Raw genomic sequence first — 23,632 nt, forward strand, 5'->3', positions numbered from 1 at the left:
AAGGCAATAATTCATATCCAGTTTTACTCTGTCTTATGTTAAATAAACTTTTACAGAAAAAATTTTAAAAAGTTAATTCCTGTTTCCAATATTGTAGTTTAGTATCCTCTGTTGTGCTGCACTTGTAATGGTATAAATTTTTTTATCATATTCCAAAAATTTGCTTAGCTTTTAATTATAAGCTACTAGAGGGCACAGATTGAAAGACTTAGCTTTTCTTTGTATAATGCTTAGCATAGATTTAAGAGCGTAATTCAGGGGCATGTGGCTCATAGAACTGCAGAGAAAGAGATCTCTAGCAATTCCCCAGTCCAGGCTGGACAATTTCAAAATTATCCAAGATAAATAACTATTAGTATTCATCTATTGTTATCCAGTGTACAAAAGGAGGATCTATGCAAGTAACCAGGAGATTTTAATTTGTGGCAACTTTTGCAATCCATTGTAATTAAATTCTAAGTAAAAGAATATGTATAACTGATTCACTTTGTTTTAAAGCAGAAACTAACACACCATTGTAAAGCAATTATACTTCAATAAAGATGTTAAAAAAAAAAGAATAAAAGGATTGGCTTAATTATTTTTCATACAAACATCTTCTTGCATAGGAAAATAGTTTAGAGAGGTAGTCAGAAGAAATTCATAACTTTATCATGCTTAACAATAAAGTATTCAAATGGAGACCTGTCTCATAACAAGACTTAAATCTATAATGTGGATAAGTGTTACTGATTAAAGCAGTTAAATGTAGAACTTGAGAAATACTCTTCAATGAATTTAACTTGAAAGGCTGAAATATTGTGCAATACAATGCAGGCATTATGCATATCTCTACAGTCTTCTGAGGAATCGGAAATGGAATCATACAGTGTAAAGCCTTTTCAAATTGGCTGCTTCTCTTAGCAATATATGTTTAAGATTCATCGATGTCTTTGCCTGACTTCATAGATCATTCCTTATTATCACTGAATAGTATTCCAATTCTATTCAGTGTACCAGTTTGTTTATCCCTTTGCTTATTGAAGGACATCTTTGTTGCTTCCAGTTTTTGGTGAGTATGAATAAAGCTGCTATAAGCATTTGCATTAAGGATTTGGGTAGAAATAAAATTTCAAATCAGTTGGGTAAATACCTAGGAGCGTGACTGATGGATCATATGGTAAGACTATGTTTACCTTTGAAAGAAACTGCCAGACTGTCTTCCAAAGTGGTTGTACTATTTTACATTCCCACCATCAATAAATGAGAGTTCCTGTTGCTCCTCATCAGAAATTGCTATCTTAGCATTTTGAATTTAGCCATTCTAATGGATGTATAGCCTTTAACCTAAAACATATACAATCGAAAATCACATGGAATTTTCACACTAAAGACACTGGTACTTTGCAAAGTCATCTTTGTGTGAATTTCTTCCCCAAATAACCTTTAATATTATAATTTTATATTTGAGCTTAAACATGTGTTTATGATAAATTTTATGCTTGCTTAGAAAATATTCTAAAAAGTCTGGAACTATTTGCTCCAATATGACTTCGGGAAAAATCAAAGTAACTAACTCATTTTATCAATCACCTTAGAATGAACTATTTGCTACTTGCATACAGAAAATGCTAGACTCTGGTCAAGCTTTCCAGTAAATTTGACTCTGAAACATCAAGCGATTGTAATCTAAATAAGCAAATTAAGAAACACTGATAGATAAAATAAGGGTTAAATAGAATTTCCTTTGTACTTTATGTAACACTAAAAAAAGGGTGGGGGACATGGACGAAGGTTGTCAAAAGGTACAAACTTCCAGATATAAGATAAATAAGTATTGGAAAGTAATGTACAACCTGATGACTATAGTTAACACTGCTATATAGTATATTTGAAAGTTGTTAAGAGAGTAGATCCTAACAGTTGTCATCACAAGAAAAATCTTTTTTTCTTGTTTTTTTTGTATCTATATAAGATGATGGATATTGACTAAACTTACTGTGGTAATCATTTCACAATATATATAAGTCAAATCATGCTGCACACTTTAAACTTATAACAGTGATGTATGACAATTATATCTCAATAAAACTAAAAAGCTGAAACTTCTTTTGCTGACATTGAGACAGCCAATTCGAAAACAAAACTGAAAAATAAACAAAAATAAAACTAAAAATTCCAGAAGAATATATTGCAGAATTATCATTTGGGAGCTATAGCACCACCAGAAGAAAATCCAGGTCCCTACTCCATATTAACAAACAACAAAGAGGAATCAGTGCCCGAAAGAGATTTCAAGTTCAAAGTAAGTCCAAAATCAGATTTAGTAAGGATCTTAGTTTTTACTAATTTGGATATATTGCAACAGACTTGACACCAGGTACAGAAATTTGAGTTATCTAATAGCTCAACAGTAAACCACAAAGTATAGGCTTAGTAACCAACTTCTTAAGTAACACTTTTTTGGTATATACAGCCAGATAGCGAATGTCCTTCAACAGACATACACAATGTCTGTAAATTAAGCTCTTTAAATTTAAACTTCATTACAATTAAAAAACAAACCAATATATATGTAGATAGTTTAAAATGTTTATCATGAAAACATGATATATTAAAGTCTCACAGAAGTTTTATATGACACCCACTCAACAGAAGATGGATGTGTTTTACTAGGTTTACACTTAATACTGTCAGAAAAAAAAAAGAGTACACATTAATTTAGAATAGGGAAAAGACAGAAAGGAAAAGACGCTGCGATACTTTAAAGTATCTCTGGGGACTTCCCTGGTGGTGCAGTGGTTAAGAATCCGCCTGCCAATGCTGGGGACTCGTGTTCGAGCCCTGGTCCTGGAAAATCCCACATGCAGCGGAGCAACTAAGCCCATGTGCCACAACTACTGAGCCTGCGCTCTAGATCCCGTGAGCCACAACTACTGAGCCCTCGTGGGCAGCAACGAAGACTCAACACAGCCATAAATAAATAAAAAGAGTTTTATATAAAAAACTAAAGTATCTCTGAATAAATCAGATTGTTAATCTTATTTTAAAAAATTCATAATTCTTATTTTTTGGTTAACCCTGTATAAAGAGAGCCTATCTTAATTAACTGGCAAGTAACTGTTCTAACCACCTAATTCCTGAACAAAAAAAATGGATTAATCTAGTTGTTTCTTACACCATGAAAATTATCTGAATTATAAAAATACTTTTTAAAATACGCACCTTTGTGTTGTTAAAAATATACATAGCTCCTGTGATTCTTATTACATACAATTCCTACTATTTTCCCAATACCATAGCTGTGTCACACTATAGTATATTTAAGCAATGGTATGAGTCAACAAATTTAGAAACAATCAGCACAGTTTTTGAAAAATCATCAAATTGATTATTGTCCAGTAACTGACTGATTGATTAAGTCAAAATAGCAGATCTAAGGTCCTCAGATAGAGAATACTGTAATGTAATACATTACCCATTCATTTCAACATGCTTACAGGTAAAGGCTCAGAACTTTTTTAAGTATTATAGGTGATAGAAGAGAGGCTTGCTGGGAAGGCTGGATAAACAAACAGAAATTGAAGGCTAAGTGGAATTAAAGACTGAAATGTGTGGCACAAACAGTAAGTGCTATGGAATTTCAGACGAAAGAGAGCTAGTAGGTGGTCACTGGGGAGGATTGTGAGTTGAGGCTTGAGGCATGAGTAACAGTTGACTAGAGAGAGATAATAGAGGAAGTGAGAAAGTGAAAGTGTAGGTGAGGATACCAGCGAACACAATAGATTTGCTCAAGTGACAAAAGGAGACAACAACCTCTACTGAAAAATATATTTAAACAGGCAAGGTGGAACCAGAAAATAGCGAGCTTTAATGCTAGAATAAGTTTTAGTAGATTCCACAAGCAATGAGGAGACACAGTAGCTGCATCAACAGAAGAGGGACATGAAAGAAACTATATAAATGCTAAACAGGATTATAGAAACCAAACTGGGGTAACATATTTCAAATATCACAAGGGAAAGGAATATAACTATGAATTCCAAATCAAAGCAAAGACTGGTATATAATTATTAAATAATGGACAAATAATTCATATATAAGTAATACACTATATTTTTTAAACCGCTACATTTCATAACAATTAAATCTAAAGAAATTCCACAATAGTGTTGCTGAGACTGCAAAAGCAAAATACCTTTTGAGTAATGGAACAGTCAAGTATAAACATGCACACACACTGCAGTAAATATTCTTTCACTGCAATGAGGACTATTTACTACTGCAGTCTGTCCCTCCCACCCCTAAACCCTTGCAATTATCCCTACTCTGCTTCCTTTTTTCTACATAGTACTTAAAATCTTCTGACATACAATTTATTTGCTTATTTTATTTGTTTACCGTATATGTCCCCTGACTACAAAGTGAGCTCCACAAAGGCAAGGATCTTTGTCTGTATGGTTCCTAATATATGTCAAACGCTTACATCAATTCCTGGAACAGAGTAGGAACTTCAAATAAAAATTTGTTAAATGAATAATTGAATAAATGGATGAATATGGGAATTTTATTAAAATGAATTATAATCTATTGCATTCTCAGTTTAAAGAAGCAAGATATAAAGAGTTGTTTATAAATAGGTGAAAAGGAGAAAGCAGGAGGTATCGTGTAAATATTTATATGTTTACCTTTATCTTCTAAGTTTCTTGAATAATTACTTTGATTTGAGTGAGAAGTTGAAAGATGAGGTGTGTGAAGTAGAAAGAATAAGGAGAATTAACTATAACTTGACAGGAGATTTTTTCCTTCATTGAAAGGGCATATCACTTATGTTCTCAATATAGAAGGGTAATTAAATAGGCAGAGAATGAAACGTACACTTGTTCCACTGTGTTTTGTGTTGTAAAAAAAATCCATCTTTGCATACATATTATATGAAAATTTTAATGGAATAATAATCATTGAATTGAGATTTTACTTGTACTGATTTTACATAAATATGAAGGGAAAAAATTTAGTTTAAAAATTTTGTTTATAGGCAATATTCTAAAAAGAAAAAGAGCTACAAAACAACAAGAATTATAAGATTTTATATCAAACTCCATCTACCAATGATCTATTCTTTTTAGAAAAACTTAATTCCTATCCAGAAATTTAGATGACCAAGGTCATTCAACTTTTAAAAATATAAATATTCACAACGAGTCCAACTTATTTTCCTTAAAGTTCTAAATATTTTACATGAGAAAAATTTCAAACTCTGATAGACCAGACCAGTATCTTCTTTTTTGATATAGTTTTCACATTTTAAATATGTGTCTACGTACAAGTTAGTAACTTTAAAAAGGTCCACCTAAACAGATATGGAAAAAAGAAGAAATGCTTCTTAAGAGTAACATTATGTGAATTAAAAATGTCTTTCCACTATATTTTTATTTGTATTCCATAGTTAGTTGTTGCACATGTACTATGACTTCTTCAGAGACTGTCTGATGACTGCAGTGGCTGATTGATTTGTGATATTGTCCTATTGCTTTCTTATTTTGGATTGAGGGTCTGGCAGGCTTTATGTTTTTACAAAAGTATTAGAGAATGCTATTAATCTATTTGGAAAATATATTTTTTCTTCTCTTGGTGCCAACTTAGTTTGAAGCATAAACTATAATCCTTTTTAATAAGCTGGACTCTAATCCCAGAACCATAGTAAACCTAAAAAATACATTCAACTACAACATACACCATTATTGAGCACTTTCAAATTTATTTCATTTAAACCTCAAAATAACCGTGAGTGGTATATATTATTATCTAGATTTTTACAGATTTGGGAATTGATGTCTAGAGCGGTTAAATAATTTGCTTAAGGTTACACAAATAGTAAGTTGTGGGACATGGTTTTAAATCTAAAAAGCCTACAGTATTAACCACAGACTACATGCATACATGGATCCATGAATCCCATGTTCAAGTGACCTTTGTAAATTTAATATTTAAATGACCCCTGCCTAGGTGACTAACTTTTAAAAAATTTCAGATTCTATCTGGTCAGCAGTGTAGGTCCAGCATATGACAGATAGCTTATTGCAACAAATATGACTCATACAAAAATAATTACTAAGCTACAGGCTGTGGCCAAGATAAACAAGGTTCATATTCTCATGGAGTTTAAAATCTGGTTGTGGAAAAAAACCACAAGCAAACAGATAAATGTGCTACTTTGGGTTAATGTTTTGTGCAAGAAGAAAATTAAATAGAGTAGTAGGATAAAGAGCAACTTGGGCTAGAGAGGAGTTTTTAGATAGAGTGATAAAAGAAAACCTCTCCCAAAAGAGGTGACATTTGAGCTGTGCCCTGAATAGTGAGATACATATACTACATACATAAATACATATCTATATAAAATATCTATATACAGTTATACCTCTAGACATAGGTGTTATAAAAAAGTTCACAGAGCTTCACTTTTACATGTTCAAGATATGAGACAATTACACCAAAATTAATAACAAAGTAGGCTAAACAAATGGCCATTAAATAATACTCTCTTACTGCTATCATGCATTCATGAGCATTTTACAAGTTTAGTTTAGTGTTTAGATTTATGGTTTTAACTCAGAAGGTTTCCTTCCTACTTATCAAACTAAACTATTGATTTACAAATTTATTTCATTTGAAACTAAGTAAGAAAAAAACACTCAAATTAAAAATTTTAGAGGCATGTAATGGGTCATTTCTCAACAGTGTTTCTATCATTATTTTTTACAATTATTTTTATTTTATTGTTGTAAGGACACTTAAGATGAGATCTAAATGTAGTTTTGTAATATATTTTGAAAAGTGGAAGTGTAAGGCCTTCAAGTCTGTCCTTTTTAACACTGTTTTGGCTGAGTCCTTTGTGGTTCCACATGAATTTTAGAATATTTTTTCCTACTTCTGTAAAAAGTGCCATTGACATTTTGACAGGGATTGCACTGAATCTGTAGATTATTTTGGGTAGTAGGAACATTTTAACATTAAGTCTTCCAATCCATGAACATGGGATGTTTTTTCATTTGTTTGTGTCTTTAATTTCTTCATTAATGTTTTGTAGTTTTCAGTGTACAGGCATATCTCGTTTCACTGCACTTCACTTTATTGCACTTTGTGGATACTGGTTTTTTTGTTTGTTTGTTTGTTTGTTTTACAAATAGACGGTTTGTAGAAACCCTGCATCGAGCAAGTCTATTGGTGCCATTTTTCCAACAGCATTTGCCCATTTCAAGTCTCTGTGTCACATTTCAGTAATTCTCACAATATTTTAAACTCCTTCATTATTATTATATTTATTATAGTGTGATAAGTAATCCTTGATGTTACTATTGTGAAAAGATTACAACTCGCTGAAGGCTCAGATGATCGTTAGCTATTTTTAGCAATAAAGTGTTTTTAATTAAGGTATGTCCATTTTTTTTTAGACATAATGCTAGTGCACAGTTAATAGACTACAGCATAGCATAAACATAACTTTTATATGCACTGGGAAACCAAAAATTTGTGTGCCTCACTTTATTGCAATATTTGCTTTATTGTGGTATTCTGGAACCGAACACAAAATATTTCTGAGGCATGCCTGTACATCTTTTACCTCCTTAGTTAGGTTTATTCCTAAGTATTTTATTCTTTTTGATGCTATTGCAAATAGGATTATTTCCCCAATTTCTTTTTCAGATAGTTCATTGTTAGTGTATAGAAACACAGCAGATTTTTGTATCCTGCAACCTTACTGAATTCAGTCATTAGTCTTAACGGGGTCTGTTGTAGAGTTATTTATGGTTTTCTGTGTATAAGATCATGTCATCTGCAAAGGGAGATCATTTTACTTTTTCCTTTCCAATTTGGATGCTTTTTATTTCATCTTGCCTAACTGCTCTGGCTAGGACTTCCAGTACTATGTTGAATAGAAGTGGTAAGAGTGAGCATCCTTGCCTTGTTCCTGATCTTAGAGGAAAGCTTTCTATTTTTCCCCCTTGAGTATGGTGTTAGTTTTTGGCTCTTCATATATGAGCTTTATCATATTGAGGTCCTATCCTTCTATTCCTAGTTTGCTGAGGGTTTTTATCATGAAATGGAGTTGAATTTTATCAAATGCTTTTTCTGCATCTATTGAGATGATCATGTGAGTATCCTATGTTATTTTAATATATTGCATTACATTAATTGATTTTCACATGTTGAAACATCCTTGCATCCCTGGGATACATCCAACTTGGTCATGATGTATGATCTTTTTAACATGTTGTTGAATTCAGTTTTCTAGTATATGTTCAAGGATTTTTGCATCTACATTCATCAGGAATATTGGTTTGTAGTTTTCTTATAGTTTTTTTTTAAGTTTTTAAAATTTAATTAATAAATAAATTAATTTATTTTTGGCCATATTGGGTCTTCCTTGCTGCGTGGGGGCTACTCTTCGTTGCAGTGCATGGGCTTCTCATTGCGATGGTTTCTCTTGTTCCAGAGCACAGGCTCTAGGCATGCAGGCTTCAGTAGTTGTGGCATGCAGGCTTCAGTAGTTGTGGCATGTGGGCTTCAGTAATTGTGGTATGTGGGCTCAGTAGTTGTGGCTTGCAGGCTCTAGAGTGCAGGCTCAGTAGTTGTGGTGAATAGGCTTAGTTGCTCTACAGCATGTAGGATCTTCCCAGACCAGGGCTTGAACCCGTGTCCCCTGCATTGGCAGGCGGATTCCTAACCACTGTACCACCAGGGAAATCCCTTTTATAGTGTTTCTGGCTTTGGTATCATGGTAATGCTAGCCCCTAAAAATGAGTTTGGGTGTGTTATCTCCTTTGTTTCTGTAGCTCCCAGAGGTTTAGTATATGCTGTGTCTCATCAGGACTCTGAGACAAGTGAGATAGAAGCCAGTTCTTCAGATAGCACCTGGAAAAGTTAGGATATTGGATGTTTGGTACATGTCTTTCCCTACTCAGGAAGAAGCTGTGCGCTGAGGGTTTCCTCCCAATTGTATGGTTCTGTGCCAGGGGTGGGGATTATGATGAGAAGGTATCTCCAATTTTCTTACCAGTTTAACGTGGCTAGTTTCATATTTGCCCTGAGTGCAGGAGCCTCTAACTTGTGTCTTGATTTCTCACAAAAGGAACTGAACTGTGTATTGCTGTTGAATTGGGATGTCATGTAGGGAAGGAGAATCTTGCTGACACCATTCCCATTATTTTTTTAAAGAGAGTAAAACTAGAGTTTCAAAGGTTTAGTTTAATATTATTTTATGTGACTCTTATTGCTCTTTTTTTCTGAGGGGAATGCATTGTATTTTTGGTGGTTTTAAATTGTATTACATGTTTAAAACATGGTGCTCTCATGCTTTCACTGGATTTCTTAGAAATCCTGAAATTACGTTATTAGCAGAATTGAAAATATATTGCAATTAACCTAAGTGAGTAGATCACTAAGTACCAATCTGTATTTTTTAAGTTCTCCTTTCTGCTGAAAGTCACAATATGAGAAAATATTTTAAGAAATCTTAGTGTATAGATAGAAGTGACAGAAAATTAGAGAGGATTTAATTGAAATTGTAAATAAATCATGTAGCTTCCATCTACCTATAGCCTTTTGGGAAAAAAAGTCATTTAAAAAGTTTGGTGGAATTAATTTTCACAATATGGCTCAGTTATTGCTAGACAATGGAGTCTGATCAGTGTACCACTAACCACTAGAACCAGGACAGTGTTTCACAACCTTGGCTCATCATAAGAATCACTGGGCCATTTATTAAGAATACTATTTCCAGGTTTTCCTCTAGAGCTTCTGATTCAGTATATCTTGGGTAGTATCCAGACATTTATTTTTAACAGGTCACCATTACCCCCAACGTACAAACTCCAATGATTCTTATGATCAGGCAAGGTTGGGAAACACATACTGACTGGACGGATCTTCACGTTACTGACTGCTTTCTCCAGGCTTTCCCTTCATTCCAGGGGCTGAAGAGAATAGAGTTGCCATTAGAATCCACTTGCAATGACTTACTCAAAAGGTTATACTTCCATTTCTTTCCAAAACTGACTGAAACAGATAATTAACTACATTCATCCTTCCACTTTCCTTTTAGTCAGACCCTGTTGCAGGCACGTTGAGACTCCAAAGAAATCTAAAAAAAAAAAGGCGTTCTTACTTAAAAACCAAACAAAATGAAAAACAAAAAGCTGAGGACTTCTGCTGTAAACAAACAGTAGCTTTTCCCCTTTCCTGATGCTACTATGAGGCAAAATACTAAAGATAGTGGAACTACAAGTCATAAAAGACTTGAGTTCTAATCCAAATTCAATCATTTACTAGATATGCAGTCTTTTCAAGTAACTTAACCATCTTGAATTTAGCTTTTTCATCTATTAAGTCTAAATAGAAACGCCTGCCCTATCTACCTCTCTACATTTTTACAAGGATTAGAATGAGATAATCTAAGTAATATGACTTTGAACGATAAAATACTATACATATGCTAATATTACTTTTACTATTGAAAAGCCACAACCTAATGTGAGTAGTATTAACATACATAAATAGTTTGTTATAATAAGAACAATCAGAACCATTTGTAGTCTTCAAAAGTCAAAAAGACACTAACCAGATTTTAAAAATTCTATAGTAAGTCCCTAATTTATATAGACTTATTTTGATTCCACAAGTGGCAGCATACACTCATACGGTCTGGTTATACAAAAAACTAAAACAAATGAAAATTCCTAATTTCTTCTGTATTGGTAATTACACTACGTTTTCTCAGTTCCAAATGCACTCTTCTATACCATGTTTTTGATGGGACTCTGCAAAGTATATTTCTGCTTACCAAATGTCTTTGAATGAGATTCTGACAATAGAGAGCAGTAGAAGGAGACTGGAAGGCTGAAGAAGAGAAGATGGTCCTTCCTGTTTTGCTTCCTATTCCTATCAGTATCACCCAAGGGACAACCCTTCATCCTGACATTGGTTGTTGGTAATAGTCACAGTTGGTTCCTGATTTTCTACACTACCAGAATCAACCTCATTGTGCCCCCTAGAGGTACCAGCATTAGTTGGCAGTGTACCAAACTCAGAAATGAGTCCCATCTCAGCAAACCTCTCCTCTAATTTTGTAGTTTCTGAAAATACAAACATCTCTTTGTTTTCCTAGCCCAAGGGATAATAGTTACCTTCCTGAATTTAACACTCTTGTTGCTTCACAGTTTCCTTTTTGCTTTTTAAAATCCTCTAAATCCTGTCTAAATAATTTATCATATTAAATTCTTCTGGCGAGTTTTCTGTTTTCCTGCTTGGACACTTACTGATACTAACTATCCGTTTAACAATCAGTTTCACAAAGATGACTTTTCAGGATGGTGTGCATGGACAGTAACTGTAATATGAATAGAATGTTAAACACAGTGTGCATAATGATGTCAAGATATATACTAGTGAGATAGAAAAAAAAAAAAAAAGCAGCCACCGTCATCCAAAATTAAACTGATGTTCAGAGCTAGACTACAATATTATTACATGCTGGCCTGACACTCACAGGCTATTTTGTTCTCTTGTTGAACACATTGTTTAATTTCACAGACTACAATCTAAAACAAGATTACTCAGAGACTATCATAAGATGAAACAAAACAAGGCTTCTTCATAATTTTGCCTCAACAGACAAAACCAAGTTTGCAATGCCACACGCAAAATACCCTATCACAGAATTGCTCCCACTTTCTCACAGCATCCAATCTAGAACAAATCCTCACTTCCTTATACCCTCCCTTAAATCACCCAACCAAAGCCCAAATCCTCCAGTAAGTTATTTCTAACATCTTCTTACTGTGATGTGTCATGGTTCTACATGGTATGTGTTCTCCTTTGCTGCAACAAGTAATAAACACAACTTATTTAACTACTGGTTTTTTCTTAGTGGGTTTGACTGAGGGACATTGACACTGGTAAAATTTTCCTTGGAAGTGGGTGAGAGAATTTTCAGAGGCAATGGTTATATTCCATTGTGTGTATAAAGTGTGCTTCCAGAAGAAGCTAGAAAGTGACCAACATGGGCGTTTGTCACAATGGCATTTTATATCTGATTATGTAATTATTTCATGAATACCTCTCTTCTTATTAAATCTAGGTCATTAGCTCCATGAGAGCAGGGAAAACATCTGTTTTTTCTCACCATTGTATCCCTAAGATCAAGCACAATATCTGGCACATTGTGGACCTGTGTAGTACAATAGAAATACAATATGAGACACATACGTAGGCTTACATTTTCTAGTAGCAACATTAAAAAAATGAAAAACAGATGGTAAAATTAATTTTAATAGTATACTTTAACATAATATATTCAAAATTTTATTTAAACATGTAATTAGTATAAAAAATTGAGATTTTTACATATTATTTTTACTGTACAAAATCTTTGAAATCATGTGTATTTTACATTTATAGTACATGTCAGTTTGAATGTTAAATTTTCATCATACAAACTTGATCTATATGTAAATTTCATAAGATTTACAGTTGAAAAAGAAGATTCAAATACCTAGGTTTTCTAATAACTGAATTGTTATATTTTTAAAGCTTTATTGAGGTATAATTAACAAAAACTAAACTACACATATTTAAATTATACAATTTGATGTTTTGATATATGTATATGCTCAAGAAACAATCTTGGACAAACATACCCATCATCCCTAAAAGTTTCCTAATGCTCCCTTTCAATCAGTTTGCCCTACCTTTTGCCCTCCTGCCTTACCATGCAACCACTGATCTGCTTCTTGTTTGCATTTTCAATAATTTTATACAGATGGAAGCATACAGTATGTACTCTTTTTTTTCATCTGGTTTCTTTCACTCAGGCTGATTATTTTGAGATTCATTCATGTTGATGTGTGCATCAATAGTTCATATTTTTAATGTTGAGTACTATTTCCCTATACGAACAAAAAATTTGTTTATCCATTCACCTGTTAATGAACATTTAGTTTGTTTCTAATTTTAGGCTATTATAAATAAAGCTGCTATAAACATTCATGTACAAATCTTTGTATGGATATGTGCTATCACTCCTCTTGGGTAAATACTTAGAATAGCTGGGTCATAAGGTAGGTGTATGTTTAGCTTTTTAAGAAACTGCCAAACTGTTTTCCAGAGTGGTTGTACCATTTCACATTCCCACCATCAACGTTTGATTGTTCCTTTATCTCCATATCTTTGCCAATATTTGTTGTCAGTTTTATAGTATTATATTTTCGATTCCTTCACATCCTTACCAAAACTTGGTATGATTAAAAAAATTTAGCTATTATAATGGGTGGTCATATTGTGGTTTAAATTTACATTTATCTTATGACTAATGGTGTTGAGCACCTTTACATGCTCTTATTGGCTATCTCCATATCTTCTTTGGTGAAGTGTCTTTCAAATATTTTGCCCATTTTTTATTGGGTTGTGTTCCCTTATTATTGAATTTTGAGAATTATTTCTGTATCCTGGACACAGGTCCTTTATCAGCTGTACCATTTGTAATTATTTTCTCCCTATCTGTGGTTTGTCTTTCATTCTCTTAATGGTATCTCTTTATAAAAACAACTTTACTACAGTATTATGTTTACATAATATAAACAGATTTTCAACTGTAAATCTTATGAAATTTACATATAGATCAAGTTTGTATGATGAAAATTTAACATTCAAACTGACATGTACTATAAATGTAAAATACACATGATTTCAAAGATTTTGTAAAGTAAACATAATATGTAAAAATCTCAATTTTTATACTAATTACATGTTTAAATAAAATTTTGAATATGTTGAGTTAAAGTATACAGTTCAATGATTTTTAGTAACTTCACTTAGTGGTGAAAACATCATCATATATCAGTTTTAGAACATTGTAATCTCTGTAATATATCTCTCATATCTATTTCCAGAGATTCCACATTCCTATCCCCAACCTCAGGCAACTACTGATCTATTTCCTGTCTCTATGAATTTGTATTTGTCTTTGGACATTTCATATAAATAGAAACATATAATATGTGGTCTCTTGTGTCTAGCTTCTGTCACAGTGCATAATCTTTTTGAGGTTCATCTATGATGCACCATGTGTCACTAGTTAATTCCTTTTTATTACTGAATTGTATTACATTGTATGGATATACTGTACTTTGTCTATCCATTTACAAGTTGATGGGCTTTTAGGTTGCTTCCAATTTTTGGTTATTATTAAGGATGTTACATCAACTGCTGAACATATGCATGCAATCCTACATGTAGAAGTGTTTTTGTTTCTCTTTGGTGGATACTGATGAGTGGAATTGCTGGGTTGTATGGTAGTTTATGTTTGACATTTTCAGAAACTACCAAACTGTTTTCCAAAGTGGCTGTGCTATTTTACATTCTCACCATCAATGTATGATTGTTCCTTTATCTTCATATCTTTGCCAATATTTGTTATTGTAGAGACTGTGAAATACCTTATTTTGGGTTTAATAGGCATTTCCTGAATGATGTATGATTTTGAGCATCTGCTCATGTATTTATTAAAAATTCATGTATCTGCTCTGTTGAAATATCTGTTCATATCTTTTGTCCATTTTATGATCAGATTGTTTTTCTTTGTAAGAGTTTTTTGTATATTCTGGTTACAAGTCTTTTAATGGATAAGTGATTTGTAAGTATTTCCTTCTAGGCTGTTGCTTGCCTTTTCATTTTCTTCATGGTCTTTTGAAGTGCTAAAGTTTTGAATTTTGTTGAGATCCAACTTATCCATTTTTAAATTTTATGCACTATACTTTGTTGAACAGACTATCTTTCTCCTCTGCAATGAACTCTCATAACATCTTTGTATAAAATCAATTGACTATAAATATAACAACTTTCTTCTGCACTCTCAATTCTGTTCCATTGTTCCAAAGCTATCTACCATACAATAACTTGAGCTATCTTTCTAAAAGTCTACTCATGTCTTCTTTTTACTTTTGAAATCCTTTAATAGTTTCCCTTCTAAGGAAAAGTTACATCAAAATCTCCTGCATGTTAAAATGCAGATTTATGGGTCCTATACAGACCAACTGAATGAGCTTCTTTGAGAAAACACAATTTTAATGAAATTCTGTTATATTAATATTTTAAGAACCATAACAGTTGTAGCAGAAAGCCAGAAAATAGTATTGTTAAAATATTAGTTACTCATCATTTCTAAATACTGAAATACACAAATAATAAATAGTAATGTAAATTATTTAACTTTGATTGAGATGTTTATATCAATCAATTCTATGATCAAATTAACTGGGCTTATTAGATGTAGAAAAATTATGATATTTTATGAAATACCTTTAAATTTTTTTTTAAAACTACAAAAACCTGCTCAAAGATTATACAATGTGCTGATTACTGCATTTTATTTAAGGTTACCTTTTTAGTATATATAAATATTATAATCTCAAAAGATGTCCTTTGAGATTAATTAACTTATTGAAGTTCAGTTTTGCCAACTTTACAAATATCATAACAACTTTCTCAATGGCATTCTTACTAACGAGACAGGGGGAAACCCATTTGCTGCTTTAAATGAAAGATTACTTACTGCTCTTTTTCTAGAACACCCTGTAATCCAAGGCACAGTAAGGTTTCCTGAAATCTGTGGAAACAACAAATGGAATCTCAGTAAGGTATGCATTGACACTATTGGAATGCTGATCAACACCAAAGAATTCATACAAGATGTCAAGATAGGTCTGCATTCAGAGCATATCTCCCATGTGGACAATGCTGTTACCTTATTGAAAGCAAGAGATTTAAAAAGCTTTCCTTTGTGGGAAAATTCAAGAAGTAGTGTAGTTCCTCTGAAAATTCAAGAAAATTTTGAAGACATTTTTTGGGCCTGGAAGTACCCGGTTTGGAAGGTTTGGAAATCTATGGACAAGAAAATTATTATAATAAAAATGCAGTGTTCTGTGGAATAAATGTTACAATAATTAAATAATTAACTATAATCATCATACTGTATATTAGCTCTCTAGGTTTATTCATCTTACATAACTGCAAGTCCCTTTTTAGGTAGAAACTACTAAGGTGAATAGCTAGTAACACCTTATTACATCAGCATTGCCGCTCAAGGAGATAGATGCTACTCTCATAGGATTCTGGGGAGTGTTTAAAGAGACCAAGGTGTTTCTGTGAGCTATGGCTCAGGTTAGTCTGGACTTAACCATACCTTTTCCTGGGACACACAAGAATTAGGGAGTACTCCAAACTCTCCCCTTGCCCTCTCCTTCCCTTCCAAATATGTGTTTCCTGAGAGACCGACAAGTCAAATCAACCTTGCTAAGTGGTAGTGGTGGTGGGAATGTGGTATTCAATCAAACATTTATTGGTTTTGATAAATTATATTCAGTGATGGCCAATTAATTTGTATTATGCTTACTGATAAGAAGTGATGATCAAACAGTCAAAGTAAATAGTAGAGTAATATCCTCAATTATTCAAATTTCAGGTAAAAGAATACTGTCCCTGGCCACCAGACCTGCCATTTTACTTTGAGTTCAAAATGCATCAATATGCTAGGGACAGGCTAAAAAATATATAAACTCCAAATAATAGTTGTAAGGAAAAATTTTACTAAAGTTAAAATCCCATTACGGTAAAATGACAATTAACTAGAATCCTTGAGGGTCATGAGAAGGTTTGAATAATTGATTTTTTTAAATGGTGAACAAGAGTGAAAAGAAAATTTCTACAGAAAAATTCTTTAAAAAGTATACTTTCTTGTCCTCCCACTAATACTTGGTATATGATACAATGTTTGCAGAGTAAATTGATTGCTAGTCGCAATGAAGGAGGTAAATCTGCTAAAATAATCACATAATATACTCTTGAAAGAATAGAGATATCCAACTATTTTGGAATATTTGTGCACATACTTCCATCTATTAGTGAGGATATTTTAAAACTGATTATGTAAAGTTGCTAGAGAAAACATGTTAAACCAAATAAATTGCAACCCCCCCATAAACTACTAATAAAAAGTTAATATGAAACCATAAAAATGATACACATAATAAACATGGTAATTGAATTTCTTTAAACATGGACCTTATACATTTTAAGACTATAAAATGTGGTTTCTTGATTAAGTCAGTTGTATGTAACCAAGAAAATGGAAAACTCCTATAAGCACCTTAACATACAAATATTATAAATTCCATGTGATTTGGGAAGAGATGAAGTTTCATTTTTTTGTTTTATAATTCTGTGGCACCAGTTACATGATACTCAAATGCTATATTCAACTACCCTCTATTATTTACTTTAAATCTATCTTTCAGTTCCTTATGTTTCTGCTAAAACTTAAGAATGGCCAAGCATAGTAGCTAAATTTGTAGGCTTTTTTGAATCATAGTACTGTACAAATGTTTCCCTCAAATTTGGAACGTTTTCTTCCATGCAAGAGTGATGACAAGGTTTCTCCCTCACCAGAAGCTATAAAATACAGTATTTCAAATGAGTCGGAAAATATACTTCTCATTTAAGTGATATTTAAGTTCCAAACACACTTTTCAACACCCTGGTTTGGAAAATTGCAAAATGAATCTACAAGAAAAGACTAATTTAACAAATATATTAGAATTTACATATCCAAATGAGTACTTTGTGTTTCAAAATAAAAATCTTTGGAAGTTATAAAGTCATTACAATGATGTTGCTATTGTTGAAAGCACTTTGGGAACTTTTCTTTTGGAGCTGTTAGTTCATGACTCACCCAGACATTCTGTCTCATTCATATTCTCTTTGTTTTAACTGAAAATATAACAGCTCAGATTGAACATCCATATTACTCACTAAACGTGTCTCAGAATGAATTCTATTTTCCAAAATCAAATTTTCCCTGAAATGATGAAGATTTGTCACCACTGAAAGCATTTAAAAGAATCCCACAGGTCCTTAAAGCAATTGTAAAAGAACTTCAGAAACTTTTTGACAAATTGAACATTATTGAAATAAGTATAGATAACTTTCCAAGGTAACTAATTTGAATTCTCTTCAAATATTTATCAGGCATCTCTGTACTAGGTGCTGTTTTAGGTGCTACAGGAAATAAAAAGGTGGGTAAAACATAATTTCCTGGAGGGCAAGAACTATGATCTTAGAGGGAAAGATAAGACAGGTACATGAATGGCTGTAATACAAAGATAAATATGATAAGTGCCACAAGGGAGGTACAATAGGAGTTAAAGACACGGCAAAGTTACATCAACTTGAGGATTTATATCTCAGCTGAACCTTAAAAGATGAGCAGAATCTTGATAGAAATAAAAGAGCATTCCAGGGGTAAAGAATGGCATGAATACTGTGGAATAAAAGGATAGGGTGTGTTTGGGAATGGTGAATTCAGCTAGAACTAGAAAGGGAGTTAGGGTCTTTGTGGAGGCCATGAATGCCAAGGTACATTTATATCTAATTCTGTAGAAAATGGGGAGTCATTGAAAGTTTTTAAGCAGATGAGTTATATGGTCAGAATTGTACTTTTATACATTAGGATGATTAATGTGACTAAATGTGTATAGTGAATTGAATAAGTATGGAAACTTTCACAATAATTTAGGCAAGAGGTAATCTAGGCTTGGAACTAGGTTAGAGGAGGTAGGAATTGAGAAGAGAAATATAAAACATATTTCTAAAGAAAGGTCTTGTGCATGAGATAAAAGATAACTAGACAGTCAGGAGATTACTGGAATAGTCTTTTTATGGCCATCATAAAACTGCCTCCACAAATGGCTGTCCTGCTCAAACTAATGGAGAGTTGCAGAGTCACAACTTTGAATGTGAATGCAAGGAAGTGCCTAATGTTGGAAATCTGCTTCTCTTGGCTAAGAGTGGATACACTAAAGTATGTAACACACTAATTTGGATGTAAACTGGAGTCACATCATATGGATAGTTAAGATTTGTGAATCCAGCTATAACACTTACCTTTCTCATGGAAAATTATACTTAAAATAGATACCGTATATCAGAATATTAATTATACATTTTATACACACATTATTATACATGGTTATACATTCACAGGAAAGCATGCATATAGTTACTTTTGTGGATGATTTAAGGAATTTTTAAAACAATTTTTACTATATTTTATACGATTTAGACCCTACATATGACTCTGTTGTAATATTTTTTCTAGACTATGAGATTCTTAAGGGCAAAGTATCATGTTTAAAACAATTTAGTCTAATTATTTTTATATAGTAACACAGAGAATATACACAAAAAAGCATTTGTTTGATTTCAAAAATCTTTCTGTTAGAAAGACAATTCTACACATATCATAGGTATTATATTTTTAAAACTTCAGAGCAGTTCATGGGTCTAACAAAGCTCCTATCTGAAATATACTATATTTTATATAAGCCAGGAAAATTAAGTATATTATTAATTAGCATATGCTTAAAGAGAATTTGATTATCTGAAACACTCAGACAATAACCATGTCTCTCAGCAAAGTTCATCAGTAAGTAATTCATAAATTAATGTTTTAGCTTTCCATCAGTTGTTTCGGTATCAGTTGAGCATTAAAACCTATCAAACCTATCAAGCATTCTGCTTTAATCAGCAGGGCTTCCTAGATGTCTTTCAATTATGAGTTATAGAGCACAGAGGACACTGCTGGGCGTGTGGTAGGCAATCTATAAATATATGCTGATTGAATGATTGAATTAACTTGTGCCTTTATTATTAACTAGCTTCACTTGCCATAATTCAACAGAGGCCAAGAGTGGAAATATACAAGAGACCATTATATAGGGTAGGCAGTTGGGAGGAAGGGAGTAAGTTGTTTCTGGTTGAGAACAATGTGTTCTGGAGCAAAGAAGAAAAGTACTGGCTTATTTAAAAATATTTCCCCCTCTTCTCTCTACCAAGTCTAGAAAAGCTTTCAGAAACTAAATAAGCTTACAACTGAAATTTTAATATTACAACTTTTGGCTAAGGGACTAACACCCTTTTTTAAGCATATGGATTGTTCTTCTATTAAGTCACATGAAATTAGAAAAGTTTACTAGCCCGACAAATTCTTGCAATTGACAACCAAGATGCTATTTGTTTTTTTCTATATAATTTTACTAGTTAAAAATTCATAAACCTTAAGAGATTAAGATCAGGGAAACTGGAATTCTAGGACATTTCAATGGAATTATAAAAAGTACACATACATGGCATAACAAGCCTGATTTCACCATACTGATTCTAGAGATACTGGCTGTTAAAAATAATGGAAGGATATAAGTAAAATAATATAAATTATTATGTGGAATGATTAAGTTCTGATGCCAAGGACCTGGGGAGTTTACAAGTACGAATCTGGATCCCCTGAAATTATACTCTCAAAAATATTTTAAGATATTATCTCAATGCTACTCATGTAAAAAAAATTGAGAAAATATAAAAATTCTTTACTAACTTTAGAAAATAAAGTGTCAAATGTTAGCTTTAAGTTCTACATATATTTTTACAACTGAAATTAAATGTTTTATTACATGTATACTCAGAGATCAGTTCCTTAAAAAACAGCAAAAGATTTATAGCTCTTATCAGGCTACAATCCTTGCTGGGATGGACTAGCATTCTTAACATGAATCACGGTTTCATGTCTTTGTTTTTGCACATGGATCCTTGTTGAACCAAAACATAGGCATTTAAAAGAAATCAAACACCCTGGTTGTTTGTTGCACTAACACTATATGTACTGATACACTTACTCTGTAATTTAAACAACAAACAGCAGAGACAGCAGCAAGATGAAAGACTAAGCAGACCTAGAGTCTCATCCCTCTTCCCTGGAAACATCAAGTTAAAAACTAGAGACTGACAAGAATAACATCATGGTAGAAATTAGTCAAAGATTTTACAGCAACCAAGCAAATAAACAACCAAGAAAAAGCCATACTAAAAATGTAGGACATTTCACAGCATTTTAAAAAGTGTCACACTCTCTTCCTTGTGTAGCATGACATGGATCAGGGAAAGTGTTGGCTTTGTCACCAGTCCCCTTATGTGAACCAAAGAGAACAGAGTAGACAGAACTTACAACATTCTAACCTGGCTTTGGGCTGCTTGAGAGATTCATCTCTTTAGCTCCTAACTTGGAGCTCACATAGCCAAAAGTGGCATGACTCAGATCTCAGGCTAGGAGAAGTAGCAGGAAGCATCAGGCAAGACTCAAGAAAATGGCAAGAAGACTATAGACCCTCATACACCTGGAGAAAGAGATTACTGATTGATGAATATACTAGACCATCTAAGGGTCTAGGATAAGCAAGAATGAGAATCTTCAGGAAATAAAGATATTTAAAAGTAGCTGTGTACAGAGGGGAATCAGTACAAAACATGCACACAAGACCAGGGGAGACACATGCCCAGGAAAGGCCTACAAAGACCTTAAGCCTTTACACCAGTCTAATTAGTGAAGGTCTTCAACTGTGCAGACCCAGACTGCAAAGACTGGGAGAGGTGGTGGTTTATTCAAATGCCCAATTAAAAAAAAATCACAAAATATACAGAGAAATAGGAAAACATCAGCCATTCAAAAGAACAAAATAAATGTCCAGAAAATGTCCCTGAAGAAACATGAACATTGGATTTACTACACAAGTACTTTAAAACAATTACATTAAATCTGCTCAAAGAACTAAAGAAAAACATAAAGAAATAAAAGAAATAAGGGTGACAATATATGTACAAAATGAGAATATCAGCAGAAATAGAGATTATAAAAGGAACCAAACAGAAATTTTAGAGCTGAAAATACTATAACTGAATGGAAAAATTCACTGAAGGAGTTCAACAGAAGACAAAAGAGGTGGAAGAAAGGATCAGTGAACTTGAAAAGAGGTCATTTCATATTATGAAGCTGGAGGAGCAAAAAAGGAAAAATAATTCTTATCAATAAAAATGTGAACAGGGCCTAAGAGACTAATGGGACATCAAAAGCAGACCAATACATGCATTATAGAAGTCCCAGAAGGAAGAGAGAAAGGCAAAGAGACAGAAAGATGATTTGAATAAATACCTGAAAACTTCCCAAATTTGAGAAAAGTCATTGATATACAAATCCAAGCAGTTTAAAAAACTCCAAGTAGGATAAATACAAAGAATTCCACACAGAGACACATTATAATCAAACTGTCAAAAGACAAAGACAGTGAAAGAATACTGGAAGCAGCAAAAGTGACTCATCACATACAGGGGATTCTCTGTAAGATTATCAGAGGATTTCATAGCAGAAAGCTTGCAGGTAAGAAGGAAGTTGGATGATATATTTAAAGTGGTAAAAGAAAAAATTATCAGCTGAGAATTATATATCTAGGAAACTGTCCTTCAAAAATGAAGGAGAAATTAAGACATTTCTAGATAAATATAAGTTGAGTGAGTTTATTACCACTAAATCTGCTCTGCAAGAAATGTTAATGGGAGTCCTTCAAGTTGAAATGAAAAGACACTATACATTAAATTGAAGCCATATGAAATTATAAATTTCTCCAGTAAAGGTAAATACATGGACAAATATAAAAACAAGTATTAATGTAACGTTTGGTTTGTAACTCCATTTTTCATTTTTCTACAGGAATTTAAAGATGAAGTCATAAAATAATTATAAATCTATGTTAATAGGTACACAATATATAAAAATGTAAGTTGTGATATCAGTAAAATGGTAGGACAGAACTGTAAAGGATTAAAGTTTTTGCATGTAATTGAAGTTGTTACTATCAATTTAAAATAGATTGTTATAACTTTAAGACATTATATGTAACCCCCATGGTAAACACAAAGAAAATATGTATAGAATATATACAAAAGGAAATGAGAAAGGAATCAAAAAGAGTTACTATAAAAAAGACAGTTAAACAGGAAGGAAGGTAGTAATGGAGGAAACGAGGGACAAAATATTTAAAGCATTCAGAAAATAAGTAACATAATGGTAATAGTAAGTCCTTCACTATCAGTAATTACTTTAAATGTAATTGGATTGACTTTCCCAATTAAAAGACAGATTAGAAGAATGGATTAAAAAAACAGGATCCAACCATAGGCTGTCTACAACAGACTCGCTATAGATCTAAGGAACCTTACCTTACACCATATACAGAATTAGCTCAAATGGGACAAAGGTTTAAACATAAAAGCTAAAACTATAAACTTTGTAGAAGAAAATAGAACAGCTTCCTGATATTGGATTTGGCAATGATTTCTTAGATATGACACTAAAAGCATAAGAACAAAATAAAAACTAGATAAATTGAACTAGATCAAAATTAAACACTTTTGTGAATCAAAAGGATACTATCAGTAGAATGAAAAGGCAACCAATGAAATGGCAGAAAATATTTGTAAACCATATATCCAATAAGGAGTTAATATACAGAATATATAAAGAACCCTTATAATCTACAATACAGAAGCAATCTGATTTTAAAAAGGCAAAGGAAGATCAAATTAAAGGAAAGAATGGAGTAGGGAGGAAATGAAAGTATTAGAAGAGAAAAAAATACAAAAGAGAATGGAAGAAAAACAATAGAAAAATCAATGAAAACAAATTTTTTAAAAAAGGAATACATTTAAAAAACTT

General features: G+C 32.5%; 1 protein-coding gene across 1 annotated transcript in view; it reads right to left on the minus strand.

The window, feature by feature from the left end:
* HDX (highly divergent homeobox) overlaps positions 1-23,632 on the minus strand; it is a 133,919-nt gene that overhangs the window by 75,615 nt on the left and 34,672 nt on the right. The window contains exon 3 of the mRNA XM_036840177.1: positions 15,590-15,643. Within this exon, the coding sequence (XP_036696072.1) occupies positions 15,590-15,643 (54 nt within the window). The remainder of the gene's footprint in view (positions 1-15,589; positions 15,644-23,632) is intronic.

Source organism: Balaenoptera musculus, chromosome X, assembly GCF_009873245.2.
Source record: "Balaenoptera musculus isolate JJ_BM4_2016_0621 chromosome X, mBalMus1.pri.v3, whole genome shotgun sequence".
NCBI lineage: Eukaryota > Metazoa > Chordata > Mammalia > Artiodactyla > Balaenopteridae > Balaenoptera > Balaenoptera musculus.